Source organism: Mustela erminea, chromosome 3 (genome assembly GCF_009829155.1).
Source record: "Mustela erminea isolate mMusErm1 chromosome 3, mMusErm1.Pri, whole genome shotgun sequence".
NCBI classification, from domain to species: Eukaryota; Metazoa; Chordata; class Mammalia; order Carnivora; family Mustelidae; genus Mustela; species Mustela erminea.
The window spans coordinates 160641487-160663390 of record NC_045616.1 but is presented as its reverse complement, the minus strand read 5'-3'; the positions used below and the strand labels follow the sequence as shown (position 1 = coordinate 160663390).

At 55.9% G+C, this 21904-nt stretch overlaps 1 protein-coding gene across 1 annotated transcript in view; it reads left to right on the top strand.

Annotated features, from left to right (window-relative positions):
• The window catches only part of ADAMTS16 (ADAM metallopeptidase with thrombospondin type 1 motif 16), a 145487-nt gene extending 123868 nt beyond the window's left edge, over positions 1-21619 (top strand). The window contains exons 17-21 of the mRNA XM_032337819.1: positions 11868-12069; positions 12228-12422; positions 13750-13974; positions 19820-19967; positions 20341-21619. Coding sequence (XP_032193710.1) covers positions 11868-12069; positions 12228-12422; positions 13750-13974; positions 19820-19967; positions 20341-20456 — 886 coding nt within the window. The 3' untranslated portion in view covers positions 20457-21619. The remainder of the gene's footprint in view (positions 1-11867; positions 12070-12227; positions 12423-13749; positions 13975-19819; positions 19968-20340) is intronic.
• Positions 21620-21904: the final 285 nt, after the last annotated feature.

Sequence of the window (21904 nt, the reverse complement as noted above, 5' to 3'; positions counted from 1 at the left end):
TAAGTTTTATCAATTATAATACAGTAAATGTCATGAATGAGATTGTGGTGTGCACATCCCTGCTCACCTTCCAGTGTTTCCAAGAGCAGGAGATCAATATGACATTTACAACACGAATCATCTGATAAGCTTTCTGAGTAGTATCTGCAGCTTTACACCAGGATGTTGACTCCAAAGACATAACAGTGTTTGACCAAATAATTATTTAATTAACTAACTATCCTAACAGGTACCGATATTATTTAATTATTATTATTTTTTTAATGTGTAACAAGCTTGCGGTATTTGGTAACATATAAGACCTCCCTGATGGGGATAAAACACCATCAGTGGGTTCCTAAGACTTGGTAAGAAAAGGAGACCGATCTGCACGGGTTTTGAGGAAGATGAATGCAACTGGAGAAGGGGCTTCCCAGGGGTGGGAGACACGAGTCTACGTGAGTATTATTCTCCATACTCTGTGCTTTCATTTCCTGGATCCTATTAATCTTAAGGTGCCACACTGAGAAATCTTCCCTGCAGAAAATGAGATTGATCTGAGCTTGTTCATCCGTCCAGTGTTGACCCTGTGTTTCTGGTGGGCACCTGCCTGTGGCATCTCTGGCCAGGAAACTCGTCCGCAGCCTGTGCTGCCTTCACCCCTGGACCTCTGTGTGGGAGCCGTTTGACAGTTTAGCAGATAAAATGTAGGGACTCCTAGCAATCATTGCAAAAAATCCCATCTTGCCGTCATTTTGTGGAAGCTGCGGAATTTGTTGGCCATCATTTCTCTCCACTTTTGAACGCTTGCCTCGACCCCTCTCTGCAGGTTTAGACCTCCTATTCCCCACCATACAGCTGTCATCACTGCTTTCATAAATTAAACTACAAGAAGCCAGGAAATGAGATGACTGGTTTTATTTCAATTTCATGGGCTAAGCCCTCGGAGACCCATGAGGACAGCTCATGGACCTGATGTCACCGTGTGACCTCAGTGTTCTTATTATCTCCACTAACTGACAGCAAAGACCGTGCCAGAGGCTCTGTGCAGGATACAGATCGCATCCCAGGCATCGGTTTGCTTGCCGGCTCCACCTCTGTCAAACATGGCTTCCATCTGCATCTTCGCTTTCTCTCTTAAAGCCCCCGGGTGACGGTCTCCGGCAACTCCATACAGAACCCTGTGTTGCCAGCCCTCGCTGATCGAGGCCCCCAGCCCAGACCTTGTGGGCTGGGTGGCTGCCATCCAGGCCCAGACTCTGGACGAGGCCACCTGGAAAGCATTCTTAGAAAATTGACTCATGAGTCTGGAGAAGATCATTCCGGAGTATTTATCTAGGAGTCAGCATCTAAGAAACCCTGAAGCAGAAATACCTGAAAACCCTGAAACCGTCGGAGGAATGAGGCCATCAGTTTAAATCCTTCTCATGAAAGGAAGAAGCCACAGTGGAGAGAGTTCACCTTCTGTAACAGAAGGGAGAAACAATGCTCCTTCCCCAGAAAACAAGAATCCAAAAAAAGGGAGTCGGAATGCAGCAACTGGTGACTCTTCCGTGATTTACGTCCCACTTTGCACCTCAACGTATGAATTAAACCTTCTCCTCTGGGAAGGTCATTCATGTTTAAAAGAAAGAACAATGAACCCAGGCCAGTTGATGAATAGTTAAGTTTATGTGCGATACACAGGTTTTCCCAGAGACTACCGAAAAGGTTCTCTTGAGAGGCAGGGAGAGATCTTTCAGGTGTTATAGGAAACCTGACATTGCGACACGGAAGGAAAAACTGTTTGGAAAGAGCTCAGCCTTAAGTATGTGGACACCGATTCAATACGAATCATTAAGGACTTTTCCAAATACTGCCCTGTGTGCACACTCAGCCATGAGAAGAAAGAATAGGGATTTTCTTTGGGTTCATTGTCTGACTCTAGGTTTTCTGGGCTTGTGACAAAGCTAGGGGAGCAAGCTCGCATCTGTGATGACGAAATAGACACATGTCCCACCATTTGCAACTGAAATAGGTCATGGCCAGCAAATGCGTAACTGCCTGCATGGTTCCTGGGACCTCTTAGGGCCAGGTCACTTTGGAGAATGGCCTCCCATCAGAATCTCCAGTTCTGTTCTGGGAGCAGCACGCAGCAGCGTGCGTAAGAATGCAGGCTCACAGGCTGTTACCCCTGGCCCTGCTGCATGCCACCTGCACGCCAGCTGCATGACCTTGACCATCCAGAGCCGTAGGGGCTGCCACAAAGCCTCTCTCTGTCCCTGGGCCTCGATTTCCTCATCTGTAAGACGAGAATTTCGCCGGCGACATTAATGCGTGTGTGTGTGTGAATGGATGGACCAGCGTAAACACCGAGGATAGCGCGGGGCCCAGAGCAGGCAGGACGGTGAGAGCCGGGCCGGGGAGCTGCACTCGCTGCTTCTGGTCCTGGCCCACAGGAATCCGTAGCTCTCAGCAGCTCAGGGCTGCAGCCTGGCTTTGACTCGTCAGACTCCCAGCTTGCGGGTTCCTCCTGTTTGCTGGGTGCAGCCGCCCGCTTCGGTCTGAGCAGGCCTCGGTCTCGTACAGATTCCCCAGTATTTGGCTAGAGCTTCGAGAGTGAACGTGCAGGGTGTGTTGCTTTGGGAAGTGCTGTGTTATGGCCAACATCTGTCTCCCACAAGAGGGTCGTGTGTGCCCGTCATCTGCTCTGGCCACACTCAGGGCATCCGCCTTCTAAGAGCATCCTGGCTACCATAAAAATGCCCGCTGCTTCCTGGGTGTACACACAGGTTCAATCATGGTATTTGTAATTGAATTTAAGCCTGGGTTCTGCAAACTCTGGCCCGCCGGCCCAGTGCCGCCGGCTGTCTGATGACCGTCAGTGAGGTCGGGGGGGAGCACCCATGTGCTTCCCAGTTGTCCAGCTGCTGTCTCCCTGCTGTGGCTTGCTTGAATTGTGACAATGGAAACCCTGTGGCCCACAAGCCGAGAACATTCGCCATCTGGCCCTCTGGCCTGTTGTTTGCCAGCTGCTGGGCTAGATAACGTCTTCCCAGCCAAATCAGCATCCTGATAGAAAATGCCGCCCCGAACCTGGCCACGGCCCACAGAGCCCCTCCCGTCAGTATGTAGGCGTCTCGTAGGGGGATTTGGATGGCGGATGTATTCGTACATCTGTCTTCTCAGCAATCTGGATGACATGTTTTATTCTCCTCCCTCAGTTAGGAAAGGGGCACACCTTCAGGATAAGAGAGTTTCTCTAAAGAAAGAAGTAAATGAGATTTAAGGTCAATAAACAGGCAAGCTTATATCAATACATCTGGCTTTTACCTAAATTGTATAACGTCCTCGCCAGCGGCCTACACGTCTAAGCGTGGTGGGTGGCCTCACGCGCGCATTCTCTGAAAAAGGTGGGACACAAACCAGCCCCCTTTGGGGTTTTCCAAGAGCAGCTTACGGGGCCCCACGGTCCTCCTTCTCCCATGACTCAGCGGGTGTTGGTGGTGACTCTCAGGACTTCTGCGGGGATCCACCTCCCTCTCTTTCTGGAAGACAGGGTTTGGGGAAGGGGCTCGCAACAGCTTCTCGTCCCTTATCAGCCTCCACGCTGTGGCTCCTGATGGCCACACTCTTCCCTCGGAGGTCTTAACTTCTGTTCTGTTCTCAGCTCAGACGAGGACCTGTCCAGGGCCATCTCTAGTTTAGTTTATGTAACTGAGGTCGCGTCCACTTGCCTTTCTTTAGATGATGAATAAATTATCCAGTTACCATTACCTTTCCTTGGGGACATTTTTTCCATATTCCTTCATCCCTCACCCACCCCTGATTTTAGAAAGTAATTCTGAACTATCTCAATAATTCTCATAATCGTGAATGTCCCAAAATGGCGAACTTTCAGTATCACGATCCCTCTATCACGCCACTTCCACTCACGTCCGAGAATCACTTACAGGTAACATAACGAGATAAACGTGCGTGTCTTTAACTGACCGGGCGAGGCCCACCCACACTGTGGAGGACAATCTGCTACTGATTAAAAGTCTACTGACTTCAGTGTTAACATCGTCTAAAACACATCCTCACAGAGTCATCTAGAATAGTGTGTGACCAAATATCTGGGCTGCGTGGCCCAGCCAAGCGGCACATAAAATGAACCAGCACAAACCCGGATTCAGCCACATGGACCAGAGGCAGCAGCTTTGCTGGGCAATCAGAAGCGGATCCGGTGAGACAGGGGAGGAGCCGGAGGGAGGAAGCCAGAAGGTTCCCCTGCCTGAAACGGGCACACAGGACGGCAAGGGCCGAGGTCGCACGGCTGGCTCCAGGTTCCTATCTCTTGTCACCAGGAGATGCTCTGTGAGCAGGGGTTTGTGTGGGCGAGGAGCTCCCTAGGCAGGATTCAGGGGCTCTCACCAGACAGAAGAGGAGCTTTTATCTGTCCCACTGCTGAAAAGAGTAGAGCCAGGGAAAAATCACTTAAAAATACACACACACACACACACACACACACACTGAACCTTTATTTGCACTTAAGCTATGAAAACATGCATGCACCTTCAGATTCTTTTAGTTATGGCCAAAGGATCCCTAGGAGGAGGACTGCCTAGGGAAGGTCCAAGTTGATTATTTGCAATCACGTGCCTGTTACTGACACTGTCCAGTTTGGGTTTGTTTTGAAGAGAAGAGTGAAACGTGCCCCCCTCATCCGAGTGCAGAATCATTTTATATTTTTTTATTCTCTCCATATTTCGCTTTGTCCTCAGGCTTGGCTAAGCTCTGTTTAAATGACTGGTCTCTACTGAGTCATTCCAGACGTTCTACTCAGTTTTCTTAGAAATAAGCTTCTCAGCTTCCGCATTCACGTTTCATCGAGCTACACCAAATTTAATGGTATTTCTTAATTCCAATAACAAGTTCCGCCGACAGCAGCAGACTGCGTGTGCCAACACGGCTGGTCCCACATGCACTCCTATGGCACCGGACGGTAGCAGAAGGACGCTGACAACTCAGGGCAGACACTCGGCTGGCACGCAGTACGGTGTGGGCAGGGCCCGGGTTCTGCTGCCAAGAGAACAGAAAGGCCTGCTGAGTCTGACGGGTCCATTCAGAGCAGGTAGAAGAGGGAAATTTCCTGAGGTTGGCAGCGGCTGGGAGGCGGCGAGGAGCCTGTGCAGACAGCATGGCTGGTGTCCGGAGAGGAGTAGAACCGATAAACAGAGCCTCCGGGACAGAGACTCACCCTGGAGTATCCAGCCGCTTTATCCTCTCGGCGGCAGATCCGAGGCATGTGATGTAGGAGGTGACATTGGCCCTGCCCAGCAGAGAACCAGCTGGGGTACCCAGTTAAGGAATAGATCCATGATCACAGCCTGCCTTGTCCAAGCAAAATGTGAGTTTGCAAGACCGTGCCTCACAGAGCTGTGCTAGGACAGGGACGGGTCCGCACCCCTCCGGGTGGGTGTCTGGGAGCCTGGCAGGGAGCGGGACTGGGCTCTGTTCCTTTACTTCTCAGAGCTCTTCGTCTCAAGGTCGGAAGCCGTTCATCCCAGCTCCTCAAATATTGGCTCTAGGATGGTCTTCCTTGGGGAAGGAGCCTAAGCTGGCATGACACTGTACCCGCAGCAGCCCAGCCGTGGGTCTGGGGCTGGAGCCTGCTGCACGGCCCCATCTGACAAAGCAGGAGCCCTCCACTGAGCCAGGGCACTGGTCCCCAGGGGAACCTGGGCAGCTCTTCTATCTCATCAGTGTTAGGGAATGAAAGTACCTGCAAAGAATCCATTCACCAGTCTCTTCAGCCCCGGGTTCTGTGGGCGCATCCTAAATCTCTTCATAGTGCAGTAGCGACATGAGTCCTCAGGAATGCAGGGAGGGGGGCAGTGTTGAACTCTGGAGCCAGTGCCCTGAACTGTCCTGAAGAAGAGCCGGGGGTTGCATTTCTTAGAGTCGTGTTTCTCACCCCGCTGGTCACCCAGGCCACCAGGTTAGGAAAGGAAGGGCTTGGTAAAAATCCACATTCCTGGCTCCCACCCCTGATTTGTGGTTCCTGTGGAACAGAGGAGAGACCGGGAACACAGAGGTGTTGGAGAACCTCACCAGCCGGCTGAGGTTTGGGACCCTGTGTCTTAGCGTAGGCTGGGCCACTGTCCAAGGTCCTGTCAGCCCCTTCGCTCACACTCCAGGCAGGAGGATTCGGGATGTTGGACCCAGTCAAGTGGAGGGCGGACCCCCTGTTCTGTGAGTGTGCAGTCTGCTGTAGACTGCTGGTTTGTCTGCTGTCCAGAGTCACCAGCCACCCAACGCACCTCTGTCCGGAGTCACCAGCCGCCCCAACGCACCTCTGTCCGGAGTCACCAGCCACCCCAACGCCCCTCTCCGTGCCGAAGTGCTTGTCATCGAGGCAGCTGGCATGGAGGAGGGCAGGCAGGAGGCGCCCCAGGAAGAAATCTGAGATGGAAAAGATGCTCTTGCTCTGAGCAGAGAGTATCCCAGGGCCCCCCATGCCTCCCTGTGGCCTTTGCAGATGCATCGGCGGCTGCCCTTGCTCCTTGGGGCTCAGGTTCCCCAGACCTGCGGCTGCTGGGTCCTCCCCAGCTCCAGTGCTCAGCCTCTTCTTCCCCGTCTGCCGTGGAAACCAGAAGGAGGAGTGGCAGTGAGCGCTGCCACTGGAAGACTGCGTCCAGGACCTGCCGCACAGGGACCGTGACGGTAGCAGAGCAGTGACGCGTGTCAGGCCTGCTGCCGCCATTTCTGATGGACTCAGTCCTCCAGCCTGGATGTAGTGGGGACGAGCGCGTCGCTCTGGACGCTGGAGTGTGAGCAGAACACAAGCGGCGACTCTGGCTACAGCGACACCGGGATCATCAGATCCTGCAGAGCTGGAGGCCTGGTTCTGATCCTGTCAGAAAGTAGCAGGCACCTTTGCATTCTGTTGAAATGCCTTGGCACAGACTGTCACAAATCCCCAGAGCAGCAGACGGGGCAGGTGCACTCGGGGCCCATGGCGTCCTGCAGGCTGGGCTCGGAACGGCAGTTCTTCCTGATCTCCACTTTTGTGCCTTTGGCGTCCAGCCTACCTGTGCTCTTTAACTTGAGGCTGATGTTTTTCCTATGAAAAAAGGCAGATTTTTCAAGCCAACATCTGTGTATCGTCAGATGCACATTGTTGTCTTTGAAACGTGTCATTTTAGGAGAAAAGTGGGGTGGGCCTTGAACTCCCTGCACATGAAGACACGCCCATCTCTGCCCCCTAGTCACACAGTCCCCATCCTGTCAGACCACAGCAGAAGCCACCTCACCCCTGAGCCCTGAAGCCTGAGCTTGGGGGTGCACATGCTTATGGTGGCAGAGATCATGGCGGAGCTGTGGGAAGGTCAGAGTGGCTGGCTGGACTCAGAGTGGCCTGCTGGAACGTGGCAGGTGCACTGCCAGGAGCCGAGCCGGCCAGAGCAGGTTGGCCGCCCCGTGGTCACAGCTGAATTGCTTATGCTCCTCTTCACAGTGTCCCGTGCTCACGCCCCATCTACCTGCAGCTAAATCCGGCCGTGGGCACCTCACATTTACCTCGGCCGTCCGGCAGGTGCTGCCAGCCACTGCTCCGCGTGTTCCCCTTTCTGACAGACTACTACCTAGAAGGTCAAGAGTTCTCCCTGAAAATGGAATGGCAGAGTGCTGGGTCTTGAAATTTCAGAGAGTAAACAGAAAAAAGAAACAAGAACTAAGTTCTAAAATGAAGCCAGCAGTCACACGCTGTCTGCGAGACTTCTGGTCTCCCAGCGCACAAGAGCCCCTGGGCGGCCCTGGCTGGGACTCAGCCTTAATTCGGCAGCAGCCCTGGTCCCTGCCACAGTGGCCGTGGCGTCAGAGCGGCAGCGGTGACCCAGGGCTGCCCGGGTGCTGCTTCAAATACCCTTGCTGGGGATTTGCCTTTTCAGAGGAAACCTTCAATAATCAAAACCAAAATGTTACAATTATTTTCCTAATGGAGAAGCGAAAGTCATGTCAGCTGATGACTGGTGACAACAGGAGGCCCTGACGGCTGAACTTGGGATTTGCAGGAAGCCCTGCCTGGGCTGCGAGAGACAGCCATTAAGTACCCCCACTCCCTTCTGCAGTGCCGGGACAGGGAGTGTCGGGACAGGGAGCCCTCGACGGGAACGTACAAGTCCTCCAGGTCCTGCCCAGGAAGCCTGGCCGACGCGGGTGATAGAGCAGCCACCTGCTTCCTTCGAGCTGGCGGACTGCGGGGACACAGAGCCCAGCGGGGCGAGTGCCGCCGCCGGAACACGAGCAGGCACGTCTGGCTTCTGCTCCGGGAACCGTCAGACACCAGCCCAAGGCCGCCGGGAGTTTGACTCTTTCCTGAGCTGAAATCAAGACGCTTCCCAGAGTTCTGCCTGTGAAACGAAACAGAGTTGGCACTTCCAGACGCCGTGTGGATGATGTTTGCTGGGGAGGATTTCCTAATGACGTGCAGCTAAGAGAAAGGCAGAGAATGGACGGACCCAGTCGGAACAGCTCAAGATGGTGGAGACAAGACTCACGAGCTCGTGTGAAACGCCCGAGAGCAGCCAAGATGTCTTTGCAACGCCAGTGTGGACACACCAATTAGAATGTATAAGGCTGCGGGGTTGGGAGAGCAAACGTGGGAAACGGGGAGACAATGGAAGAGCCACCCGAGGCCTCCGAGGAGGAACCGTCGCAGCCACGAGGCTGGGACGGACCGGGCCGACGAGGGTGCGTCACGCCCGTGGCTGACGGTGAACGAGAGATCACTGACCTCCTCGACTCTGAAGAGCGAAACCGTTTCCACAGCTGATCTGGATCAGTCCCTACAGAGCCGGCAGTTCCTTTTTAGATGGCTAACACTTGGCGTTACCGTTTTATAGTTTTCTTAGAGGCACAGTCGTTTGCGTCCAGGAGGAACCTCGGTGTGCAGCAGGCCGAGCGCTCCCCGGACCAGCGTCAGGAGAAATGTGGAGCCTAAGCCAGCTCCCTGCGCCAGGCGGGGACACAGCACGGGGACATAGCACGGGGACACAGTGCGGGGACGGCCCCTTGGTCGCCGCCAGCCCCGCCCTGCCCTCATCACCGTGCTGGTCACAGATTTCACGAGAGGCCAGGTATCGGCTCTGCAGCGGCTTGAGTCCCAGCCCCTTTGAGAGTGTGAGGGAAAGTGTGGGTGCTCTGGTCAGACCTGTGGCAGGCACGGCGTACCCAGACTCGGGCAGCGTCCTCATGCCCGGGGGCCTCCCGTGGCGTGGAGCTCTCCTTCCCGCCTGTCTGCATTCCCAAAACTCAGTCCCCGGGCGCTCCCGGCTCTGCCTTCGTCACAGGGACTCCGACCCGTACCTCAGTCCACACCAACTCAGAAATATCTTTACGAAGGCTTCGCTGTGTAAGAAAAATGCGTGTTTTAGATACTGATTTTTTTTTACCTCCTCTTTATTACTTGAATATGGAAATACAATTAACTCATAAAATAATTAATAGACTTAATTTTTTAGAAGAGTTTCCAGTTTCTAGAAAAACTGAGCAGACAGTCCCATGTTACCTAGTCCCAAGGCCCTCCCCGCCGCACACACTGAACTGACTCATTATTAGCATCTTACATGAACATGGTGGAATTTGTTAGAATTAATAAACCAGTATTGATACATTATTAACTAACGTTCACAGGTCATTCCGGTTTTCTTAGTTTTTACATAATGTTCTTTCTCCGTTTCAGGAACCTAAGACACTCACACCTGCTTGTGTCTTCTTGGGCTCGTCTTGGCTCTAATAGTTTCTCAGATGTATTAAGTTTTGTTGGGTTTTTCTATTTTAAGCAGGCCCCACACCCAAATTGTAAAACCCCGAATTCAGGAGTTGCATATACTGCCCGCCCTCACTTCTGTTTAAACAGCGCACACACGTGCTCCGAGAGACCCCGGCAGAAGCGAGGAGAGGCGCAACCCAGCAGTCCTCTGGGCCTTCTCCGCCTTCCGCTCGGGGCCCTCTCTGCACAAGTCGGCTCCCCTGCTTCGGTCCTCACGACCTCTCGTTGGCACGGGCTGCTTCTCAGCGGCGTCGGGTGAAACCCCCACCAGGCCTTCCTGGCTGCTATTGACGAGAGTGTGACTTTCACGGGCAGCAGGCACATGGGAGGGAGGGTCACAGAGCCAAAGGACAAAGCAGCGTACCTTCCCAGACCCCCTGTTTTACCCCCAAGATTTGGGAGAAAATCACTGTTGGATTAACTCAGGGATGGCTGCTAGGCAGACAGAAGCCCCTTGTGGGTCCAGCCGGGACAGGCCCACAGGTGTTTCCGGGGCGCTGCTGTCCCAGGATGGCCCTCATCACGACCCATGGCACGGGCTGGGAATGTGCACCAGGGAAGCGCGGCAGGCCCTCTGTGCCCCTCACTGCAGGATGGGCTCGTCGCGCCGCCTATGACATGAAGACCGTGCTGCTCCTTGGCGGTCACAGCAGATCTTCCACAACCAGCTCGGTGGAGCCCTGCGGCCCAACATTACCTGCAGCAGATCTTCCACAACCAGCTCGGTGGAGCCCCGCGGCCCAACGTTACCTGCAGAATCTCCAGTTGTCGCTTGAACGGTCTGAATGGGAAGACAAGTAAGAGTGAGAATTGTCACATCCTCTTGGAGACTAGGAGGAGCCCAAGGTCTTCTCACCACAGGATCCCCCGTGCCTGGGCCACATTTCAACTCTGCCCTCCTGCCTCTCAGGACCTCACACCCGAGAGTGTGCACCTTAGGGCCTCCTGCGATGGGTTTGTACACATCCAGCGGGTGCTTTGTAGACCATCTCAGGCTTGTCTGACACCCAACGGTGGTGCCTCTGGCTGAGCTGGGTCCGTCCCTCCCCATCAGAGGCTGACATGCGTGTCAACGAAAAATACTCTCACACTCAGAAAAGAAAAAAGAAAAGGTCACTTTGAGAGAGAATATCCTCTATAGCTTCTAATAAATTCAAAGACGGACAACCAGACGTTATGGGCCTCCAGCTGGAAGTTATCACAGCCGAGGTCATCCTACAAGAAATATATATGTAAATAATAGAACCTAACTGTGACCCAGCCCCTGGAGCCAGCTGCCAAGTTATAGGACGTGCGGAGGACAGAGGAACACGCGAAGCAAAACCACAGAGATGTACCTGGGCAGCTCCTGTGACCATCAGAAAGGGCTGTGGAGACTCAGCACGGTGCGCCGTGTCATTTCTGGAACCAATTAATGGAATAGAAAGATAAAGAAAAAACCTATAGAGCAAAGAGAAAAAAGACCCGCTAAGGGTCATGAAGAGCGGATTCTGTGGATTCCGGGCTCCCAACCAGCAGAGGAGCTCCGGGCAGGACGTTCACAACCCAGCTGGGGACGAAGCACTGAACACTGTGGTAGCCGTGAATAATACGATACTGGAGAGTATGGTATGAAGTGATATAATAAGAAATCTATGAATAGAACAATAAGCATACAAGCAATAGGACATTAAGGTTTATTTTTTTTAGATATCACGATGGTATTACGGTTGTTTTAAAAACCAGAGAAGCCTCATCTTCCGGAGATGTGCGCTGGAACACGTCCATGTCTGCAATTTGCTTCACGTGCTGCAGGGTTGGGGACACACGGGGCCTTCCTTTTGCACACGTGTAAACGTTCCCACCTAGAAACAGGCCAGAGGGAAGAACAGGTCACTGTGTGGAGGGGAGTCATTTCCAAGTGCAGGTGACAGAGCAGGGGAGGGAGGAAGGAGCACAGGGCAGTTCATCACGGAGGTGAGGAGCCGCGGGGCCCGGCAGGCTTGGAGAGCGACTGGAAATGACCCCGTGCCGGGGGCTGTTGGTGAGGTGAGCCTGCTGTGTCTGCGGGAGACGTGGCGCCCCTCACTGAGCTGTCTTTGTCTCCTCCCAGTTGGTCGGTGGGGAACTGGAGCTCCTGCAGCCGGACATGCGGTGGGGGCACGCAGAGCCGGCCCGTCCAGTGCACACGACGGGCCAACTCCGTGTCGGAGCGGGTGGCGGCCAGCCTGTGTCCGCAGCCCATGCCCTCCAGCCGACAGACCTGCCACTCTCAGAGCTGCCCGCCCGCCTGGAGCACCGGGCCCTGGGCAGAGGTAAGTGGGACAGGGTCGCGTGGGGGTACGGCGGGGCCCCCTCGGGCGGGTGGCAGAGCTGGGTTCTCGGACACTTGCAGGGCCTGCGGGGGGACCCCCCACCCCTGGTTTGGTCTGACGGACTCCTTGCGGGTTTCTGCCCCTTTCTTCCTGGGCAGTGCTCTCGAACCTGCGGGAAGGGATGGCGGAAGAGGTCCGTGGCCTGTAAAAGCACCAGCCCTTCCGCCAGGGCACTGCTGCTGCCGGACGCCGCCTGCGGCGCGGAGCCCAAGCCCAGGACTCACGAGGACTGTCTGCTCAAGCGCTGCCACAAGCACAAGAAGCTGCAGTGGCTTGTGTCTGCCTGGTCGCAGGTGCGTGCTCCCGGGCCTGGTCGCAGGCGGGCGCTCCCGGTCCTAGTCCCCTAGTGCTCCAGGTCCCGGGTACGCGTATCCCGACGGAACCTTGCTGAGTTCTCGCCTGGGGGCCGCCTCCCCCCCCCCGGGGCTCCCTGCTTCCCTCTCTCCCTCCACGCCTTCTTCCTCCGAGTCTGGTTCCCGAGCTCAGGCCACTCTTCTGGGCTTCGGCCCCTCACGGCGCTCTGCTGGGCGTGCTCGGGGCTTTCCAGCCGCGTCCTTCAAGCACGTCACCCAGCAGCATCCACAAGGCCCGCGCTCACTCAGTGCTGAGGCCAGGACGAGGGGGGGACAGCCGTCATGCTGACAGGGGTCCGAGCCCCTAGGGAGGAAGCCGCCACGCTGTGCCATCTGCGGGTGGCCTCCCGGTGGAAGGGGTCACCCTGAGTATCTCACGCGCGAGCGCAGGCCAGAGCTCCTCCCGGCACCCACAGAGGGGAGCCTCCCGCGCCCTCTCCTCCGTGGGGCCGGAGATGCTGCAAGCACCTGGAAGCCGCCCACCAGGACGTGAGGCTGGAACCGGGACAGATGTCGCCCTGGGGTCCCCCGTGTGCGGAACCTGCAGACACCGAGCCAGAGGGACTCACACACGGGGCTCAGCGTCGCCCACGCCACGAGCTCGAGGCAGCAGTGCCTGAAGCCGGGACCTCTCTCCCGAGACCCTCGGGGCCTGGCCTCGCAGTGCCGCAGGGCACGTTGCCCTCCTGTGTGCTCTGGGGGCCTCCACGGCCCAGCTCACTGTCCGTGGTTTACCCAGGGGCCACGTGAGCCACAGCCCCAGCTCCGAGCACTCCCCAGCGGGGAAGGAATGGATTTGTGCCCCAAGCATGCCTGCCGCCTTGGCTCGGTGCTCCGGGGAAGGACTGGGAGCCCTGGGTGTCCTCCACCTGCCCCTGCTCTGGGGATCAGCATCTTGCCACAGCTGGGTGGTGCAGCTCCGGGGGTGCCCCGGGGTCTGGTCTCCTGCTCGTGTATTAGATTTTTGCACTTTCCAGCAGGAGCAGCAGCACAGCATTTTAACTTCTCTGTCACGTTTCAGAACTACACTTTTTCTGGGTTTTGTTTGCTCTGCCCCTCCTAAGGCCGCCAAAGCTGCACCTTAAGATACTGCTTTTTTAAAAGATGGATACGTAATGCCTTTTGAAAATGCAAAGGCCAAGTAAGTCTCATTGAATTTTTGCACTTCCGTTAGCATTCAAGCGGACGTTGACTCGTGGGTGATGTAAAAGACACAGCCACCAGCAAAGACGTATTTTTCACTTACATCTTTTGTTTTCATTTGTAGTGCTCGGGTACGTGTGAAAGAGGAACACAGAAAAGATTCTTAAGGTGTGCTGAAAAGCACGTCTCTGGGAAATACCGAGAGCTGGCCTCCAAGAAGTGCCTGCACCTGCCGCGGCCCGGCGTGGAGCTGGAACGGGCCTGCGCCCTGCTTCCCTGCCCCCGGCACTCCCTGCAGGCCGCTGCCGGCCCCCCTCGAGCCAGCTGGTTTGCCGCACCCTGGTCTCAGGTAGGGTGGCCCTCAGTTCCCGCACAGTGGTGGGCAGAGCCTCCTGCCCTGGGAGCTGGCTGCTGGTTTAGGTGGGGAACTTTCTGCAGGGGTGTACCCCCAAACCCACCGAGCCAGGTCCCAACCCTTCTCTCTGGAGTGGGTGCAGGGCCCGTGTTCCTGGGTGTGGGTACAGCTCTCCAAGGCTGGTGTGCAGGGCCCGTGTGCCGTGTTCCCAGTTAAGTGTGGGAAAATGTGTCTTGTTTTCTGTAAAAGCTGGGAAGACATCCCCAGAGATACGTGTGAACAGGGAGGAAGTACAGGATCTGGAACAAGCTGGTGGCTCCGCGTTCTGCCCCAACACCCCTGAGGCTGTGCTCATGGGGAGGGGCTAGAGCATCCCAGACTGCCCAGGCCTGCCCAGGCTCGCTCTTCTGTGCCCCCAGCCTCTGCTCTGTCCACACCACCTTCCACTAGAAGGAAGAATTCCGTTAGCTTGGTTAACCATTTCCCACCTCGCCCCATATCCCTGCTTTGGGCTCCTGGCGGTCCTCATCCTGGGGCCTGGCTCGTCCAACCTGACGGAACACACGCATTAGAAACACAGGAGCCCATCTCCCGAAACCGTTTAAATGAGAAACGGGTATTAAGGAAGTCGTGTGTTGTAGTGAGCACTGGGTGTTCCACACAGACAATGACTCATGGAACAGGACATCAAAACTAATGATCTACTCATGTGGCTCACACAACACAAGAAGAAAAAGAAATTGTTCGCGTTAATGATCGGAGCAGGGGGCCCATGAGCTGTAGCCTTCTCAGGCATTTTCTATTTTAAGCAAATTGTATCAATGACTGCGTTTCCCCAAGTGGGAAACCCCTTTAGTTTTCTTGTGCGCTCAAGTCTTTGCTATGAGATGAAGCAAGAGACGAGTGAGGAGGTCGCGTCACGTTCCCTGCTGCTCGGGAAGCGTCGGTCGGAGGTGCATAAGGGGTCTCCCGAGACCGTTACACGGGGACTCCCGAGGCCGAGGCACCTCCCGGCCCCCGGCTGGACTGGTGGTCAGCCCGCTGGGCTTCATCTGAGACCTTGGGGAAATTCAGAAAAACGGAGATTTATCATCGTTTCATTTAACCCCGAACCTAAAATACATCCTGCGTAGTTTTCTCTGGTCTGAAATATTCAATGTGTGTTTCTCTCAGAAATCATTTTTATCATAAGCTGCCTGAAGTTTTCATCCAGTGTGACTCATTGGTTTGGGGGTAATAACTCGAGGGCTCATGGGTGCTCTAAGCGCTGGTACCCGAGACTCTGTGCGCCCGAGCTGCGGGACATTGTCAGGCCGTGATGGATGGCCAGTGACCGGCTGAGCTCTGCCCCCAGACAGGTTTATTCCTGTCACAGTCGGAAGATGGCGGCTCCCATCATGGGATCTTTAGGGTTTCTATGATTTAGACGGCTGTGCTTCTCATCACGTTTCCTGTGGGTTGCCGGGTAGGTTTGATTTAAATCATGTCGGTCTCCAGGGCTTCGCGTTAGGTGGTTCACATGCTAATTTGTTCTGGGAATGGCTTACATAAGAACACCTGTTGGACCGTCTGATTCTACATGACGGAGATGGGAGTGTGTCTTCACTGCAGAAGTGCGGGGGCCCTGGCTTGTTCTTGGGGGTCTTCCCCAGGATCGTGCACCATTGACCTGGAAATCCAGGGGCTCTGAGGGGCAAGGAGCTGTGTCACTGATGATCGATACGGCAGCTATGCCCACAGTCGTACCGAGCTTGTATCAAACATTCACGTACACAGACATACACATATACACAAACAATAGGCGAGCACACACATGGGCACGCGCCCACACAGGCACACACACACACGGACATGGACGCACAAGCAGACACAGAATGCACAGGCTCCCTGCACCATTCTGTCAGGTGCCCGTCCACCTCTGCGAATTTGCTGCTGATGTGCCGTGCTCATCTTGCAGTTAGGGGTGGCACTCAAGGAGACAAGAATCCTCTCTTGTCATTGCCGGATAAGGTCACAGCACTTGCCACCTGAGTTGGAGAGTTTTTGTTAGGAAGCCAAACTAAACTCCCAGCAGTGCTGATGTTTATTTAGAGCAGGGGTGGTAATGATGAGGCCTTGAGGGCTGTACATGCTCACCCTGACCTAAGGAGACCTTGGTCTCCAGGACAGTGGGGAGCGCTCTGGTGGGCAGCAGCGACAGACAGCACCTCCCAGGGCCCAGGAAGGGGACAAATGAAGGGAGAAGCATTCGTGGGTCTCCCAGGAGGGGACAGAGGTCATCACAGTGGAGAAGGAAGCTGTGAGACCTCTGACTCTCAGGAATGAGAGTGGATGTTCTTACCAGCTGCTTCTGAGTGTGGGAGCTGAGCCCGCCCTAGAAGAAGTCCTTGGTACTCGTGGGCCCTGTGACTGTGGAGTGGGGGAGTTTCCCTTTGAATAAAGCCAACCAGAGCGTCAGCCAGGAGCTACAGGGCCGAGGCATGTCAGGGCTTCTTACTTTTTGCTGTCAGGGCCAGTGACACACAGAGGCATCCCTGTGATTTCAAGCAAACCCAGAGGCAGACTCAGACTTACTTTAAAAATGCACCTGTTTGGGTGTCTGATAACGACTAAGTGATAACCAGGTCCCAGTTCGTCTCTTCAGGCCACATGTAGCATCTCTGGTGTAGGACGTCCCAGAGAACACAGGACCATTCCTGAAACAGAAGGAATCCAGAGGGGAGAAGGGTTTTCAGGATTTCAGTGTTCGGAAGAATGTGCACTTAGCAGGTCTCTGTTCACAGCCCTGGGAAGTCTGAGGCTGACATCCCCACAGGGGCCCTCTCTGAGCGCGGTCAGCACGGAGGTCTCCCAGGAGGTGCCGTCACATTCGACAAGGTTGTTTAACTCTGGAATGGCAAGAAGACCCCATTTGCCGACCTTGGGGTGGGTGGCCCTCCCCCTGGACCACAGCTGACCCCCCTCGAAGAGCCCTGGTTCAGCTCTGCATGGCCGCAGGCCCTGGATGGGGGAGGCCGGCACGAGGAGTTGAAGGACGAAGGCAAAACAAGGCTCCGAGGACGTGGAAGCGGATGGTGGCCGGGGAGGGAACAGTCCAGGGGGGACGCTCCCGTCTCACGTTCTGCACCCACCTGCACAGGGCCTGCCTCACGGCACCCCCCCCACCAGTGGACAGACCCAGAATTGCCCACCCGCAGGCCAGGTCCTTGCCCCTGGGGAGTCTGGCATCAGCAGGAGACACAGACCCTGAAGAAACACGTGCACGCGTGCTGCGGACTCCAGTGATGGCCCTACCAGGGCTGAAGGCAAGAAGAGGCCGCCCTAGAGTCGGGGTAGCGGGTCCTCCCACGTCTGCAGCAGGGACACCGGGAGGCGGGCAGAAGTAAGCCCGGTGGGCTGGGGCTCGGGGGTGGGAGCAGTCCACACAGCTGCCAGCTGCCAGTGACCGCCCGGGCCACACACAGGAGGTCCCAGCCCCTTTACGAGACGTCCAGCTCCCCTGATGGCACACTGGCTCCGTGCACACTCTCGTCAGACTCAGATGTGGCCGAGCTGGCTCTGAAAACAAAAAGAGGAAAGGAAGGGGCATTTGCTGATACAGCTCTGGTCAACTAGAGCCGCGGTTCTGGGAGTGTGGCTCGGCCTGTGGCTAAAGCACCATGTGTAGAAATGCAGGTTCTCAGGTCCTGCCCAGTCTGCTGAAGCTCCCGCTGTGGGGCGGGTCCAGCCGGTGGCCAGCCTGCACGTCGGCAGCCGCGGGGTCTGGTCAGACGGCCGTGGCTGTTGTCACCACAACAGTGTTGGTCTGTGGACCAGGGCAGGTCCCTGTCTCGGCAGCTCATTGGCTGCCTGCATCCTGCCATCTGCAGGAAGCCTGAAATGCTCACGCTAAACCCCATCGAGTTAGGGAAGGCACCATCAGCTTTGACTTCCAGATCCAAGTCCTGGAGTCTCTGCACACAGTGGGAAGGATCACGGTTTGAGGAAGGATGGTAGATCCCAGGGATGGGCGACTCTCTTGTGTCCAGCACTCGGTATCCAGCATCTGGATTGGTGCCTGGTGCGTTGGAGGTGTGTGATTCTTGTTCTGAATAAATAAATCCGTGACAAAAAGAATCAAATCACTTCTTCATGATTTTAAGTCATGCAAAATGATGGCTAGATCTCTGGTTTTTCAACTGAGCACATCGTTGGCAAGGCTGGAATTCTGCCCCCACTGCTGCCGATTACAGGAACTCTACCATCAGCAGAGAGGTTGTGGACACATAGAGATGCACATGTGACCCATGCAAAGCCGTGAGCCCTAGGCCACTGCAACCGGCATTCCTCAAGGTCTCGGCTGGGCTGCAGCTGGGAGGGGCTCGGGGGCAGAGTGCAGAGCCAGACTGTGCTGCTGCCAAATGTTCAGACGGATGCAGTAGGCAGTGGGAACGTCTGGATCCATTGTGGATGAGCCTCCTAATTCCAGAGCCAGACACAAATCTGCCCACACCTTTTTTTTTTTTTTTTTTTTCTGATTGCTACAGTCATATATTGAACCTGAGTTACTGATGACTGCAACTAAAGTTGGTTTTGAAGAAAAGGGGTAAGCCTCCTGGAAATGTTCCAGACCCACATGCTTATGAGCTGGAGCCCTGCATCTTCGCCTCTGGGGGCTCAGCAATCCTCTACCGAAAGAGGAGAGGAGAAAGAACAATGTCTTCAGCTTGTGACTTTCCTGGACTCCGACTCAAAAGATGTTTAACTGCTCTGCTAGAGCCCCTTCCCTGGGGAGTTTGGAAAACTGCTTCTCAAGGCTCTGCTCGCAGGGGGTCCTGGGAAGAAGCAGGAGGGCAGCTGGCTGCCCACTTGTAGCTGACTTCAGCCCCGGAGCTTGCTGAGTGCCCTTATTTGAATGGGGTTCTGCCGTGCTGTCTCGTACATTTTGGCAAGTAGCCTGTGCCGTGCAGCTGCCTGTTCTGCACAGATCTGTCCTGCACAGATCTGCCCTTGGTTTCACTGGATTCAGCGTCCCCACCACGGCCCAGATGTCCGCAATGGGATCTGACCCCCTCTTCTTGCAAGTGTTCCTTAGTTGCCTACAGTCTTGACATTTTTGAATGAGGAGCCTTATTGGAGCACAATTTCCATAGTTCAGTCTAGATATCAGGTTGCTCTCTGGACAGATTCAGTGCTTGCTGGTTTGGGTCCGTCTGTCTCTCTGGTCACCCGTCCCCCGGTGTCTTGCCCTCCGTCGAGCTCATATGGACCCGTGCACAGAATCTGGAGGCTGTGAGCCCAGCAGCTGGAGGATGACAACCTCGCCGTGTGGCTCCTCCATGCCCTGGCTCCTCTGTGCCGTGTTGTCTTCGAGTGCCAGGGTCCATGTGCTCCCGAGTGTGGCCGCGGGAGGATGCCAGCCCACACTGCTGGTGTTATCACTTCCAGGCAGCAGCTGGAGTCTGGGACTTGGGGTCTAGAAGGAACGTCATTTTATCGTGCCTCTGTGGAAGTTGGCTTGTTGAGGTTTTCCTCGGCAAGAGCCCCAGAAAGTGTGCCTGGGTGACGGCCTTCCACAAAGGGCATTGTTTCTAGTGCCAGACCCAGAGCCTGGGTAGGTCCGGGGAATGATCCTGCTACCTGCAGACATGCTCTAGTTCCCTTGTGTTCATCAGACATGGACCACGCAGGAGCATGTTACATCTCCAGTACTGGCCCCCTCTGTCCACAGCTGGGATGAATCAGAGTCTGGTCACCTTCCCAACAATCACTGTAGAGTCTGGGCGGAGGGGAGGTTTGGAAGAGAGGGCGCCCTGGACCCAGCAGCCCCGGATGACCGCTGTGCCTCTGTTTCTCGCAGTGCACAGCCAGCTGTGGGGGCGGCGTGCAGACCAGGGCCGTGCAGTGCCTGGCAGGGGGCCGGCCGGCCCTGGGCTGCTTCGTGCACCAGAAGCCCACTGCCTCTATGGCCTGTAACACCCACTTCTGCCCCATTGCAGAGAAGAAAGGTGAGTGCCTGGACCTCCTTGGCTTGGCCTTGGCATCTCGGGGTGGGACTGTAACATGCCCGGAGAGTTCCTTAGTGGGCTGGAGGACGTGGGGTGCCCGGGGTTAGAGAGCCCTGGCACTGGGATCTTGCTCTTTCAGGGAACGAACTGAAGTTCCGCAGCAGGTGGCCGGGCCGTTGTCCCCGGAGTCGCTCAGTGGGCAGATGCCACACAGCAGGAAGGACATGTCAGTCCTGAGGGACCTTCCAAGGAGGGACTTGTGGGAACGGCCCCTCGCACTGGGCCCCACCTTCCCTGACAGGCTGCTCTCCACAGCCCCTAAGTTGGCCCCCACCCCAGGACCCTGGCTAACACGGCACTTGCTGCTTTTCAGATGGCGTTTGCAGAGACCACTTCCCCTGGTGCTCGCTGGTGCCCCGGCACGGGATGTGCAGCCACCAGTTTTATGGGGGGCACTGCTGCAAGACGTGCTCCGGCTCCAACCTGTGAGGCCCGGCCTCGGTGGCGGTGCCGGACCTTCAGCCTGCATCAGCCGCGCGCTGGACATTGGAGCGCGGCCGGGGGGAAGCAGGCTGGGGAAAGAAGGCTGCATCTGGCCTTCGGATGGGACAGAGTGTGGGGGTGTGCACGTGCGTGTGTGGGTGTGTGTGTGCGCATGTGTGCACATCCTGGGTCTGAGGGCACGCCTGGGCACGCACGCACGCACGTGTGCAGGGGAAGCCTGGGGGAGGGGGAGGCCCAGCCGCAGACCCAGGGTCTCCTCACTGTGCTTCAGCTGAATCAAGTCAGAAGCACAGAAGGAGCCAAGCTTGCTAACCGCTAAACACTGTGCTGCTTTGGAGAAAGAAGGAAAGGCAGCATGCGTCCAGAAGATCTGCCGCTCAGTATGCCGGCCTCCCCCCAACCTCGAGGCCGCTGCCCCGGCTCTGAGCTAACCAGCCTCCCTCTGGAGAAGCCGCGGGCTGGGACAGCTCCAGTCCAGCCTCCCCAGGGCCCCCGTCCTGCGCCAGCAGCCCAGCTTCTCTCTGCTGGGACAAGAGCCGGTGCCCCTGGAAGGGGAGACTGCCCTGTGGCAGGGGGCGAGGGGGTGGTGCGGGTGCTCCGGACTCCGTGTCCCAATTGGAGACTTTGCCTCGGAGACAGGAAACACGAAATCCTGCTGTGGTGCTTGGTTCCCTTTCGGACTCACGCGCTGGAGGAGAGAACTTTATATCCTACGTCTTATCCTTCTCTGTGATTGACAAGCGAGCCTTTCTATTCCAACCCGTTCCTTATGCTTTTCCCTGAAATGACAGAATTACAGGTTATGCCAGAGGCAGACAGCGACCAGCTACGCCGTACCCCAGCTGTCTCGATGAGGGGCTGGCTGTCCTGCCCGGGCGGACATCCGCAGACGTGGGGACCCTCAGAATCCCACGTTTCCTTTCCGTGCATTGTGCTGTTTTGAATTTTTTTTTCTGTGAATTTTGATTGTTTTGTGAGAGCCCTTCAGAAAGAAGGCCAGCATCTCCGGACGAAGCCGCACACGGGCCCCGGCCCCCGCCCCTGCGCAGTGTTGGGGCTGCTCTGCGTTCTCCTCCTACCCTGTGGCTCCATTCCGCATGGGCACCTGGATATTTATATTTGCTGAAGTTTTATAATAAATTTTATATTGTACCGCTTGCTTCTGACCGGCCCCGATTCCTCACAAATTTTGCTCCTGAGATCCGGGGGCTGGTATGGAGCTGGGGACCCATCCGGGGACAGAGCTGGGGCCCTGAAATCCAGGAGAAAGTGTGGAAACTGGTCTGCAGACGAATGCCCCTAAATGAGGAGGCAACAGAGAAGACAACTGGTGACCAGGGATGGTGGTGGCCAGTGTGGGGGTGGGCAGGACGCTGGGGCCACCCAGCCCAGGGACCTGGGGTTTTGCAACTTCCACTGGAACCTGAGTGGGA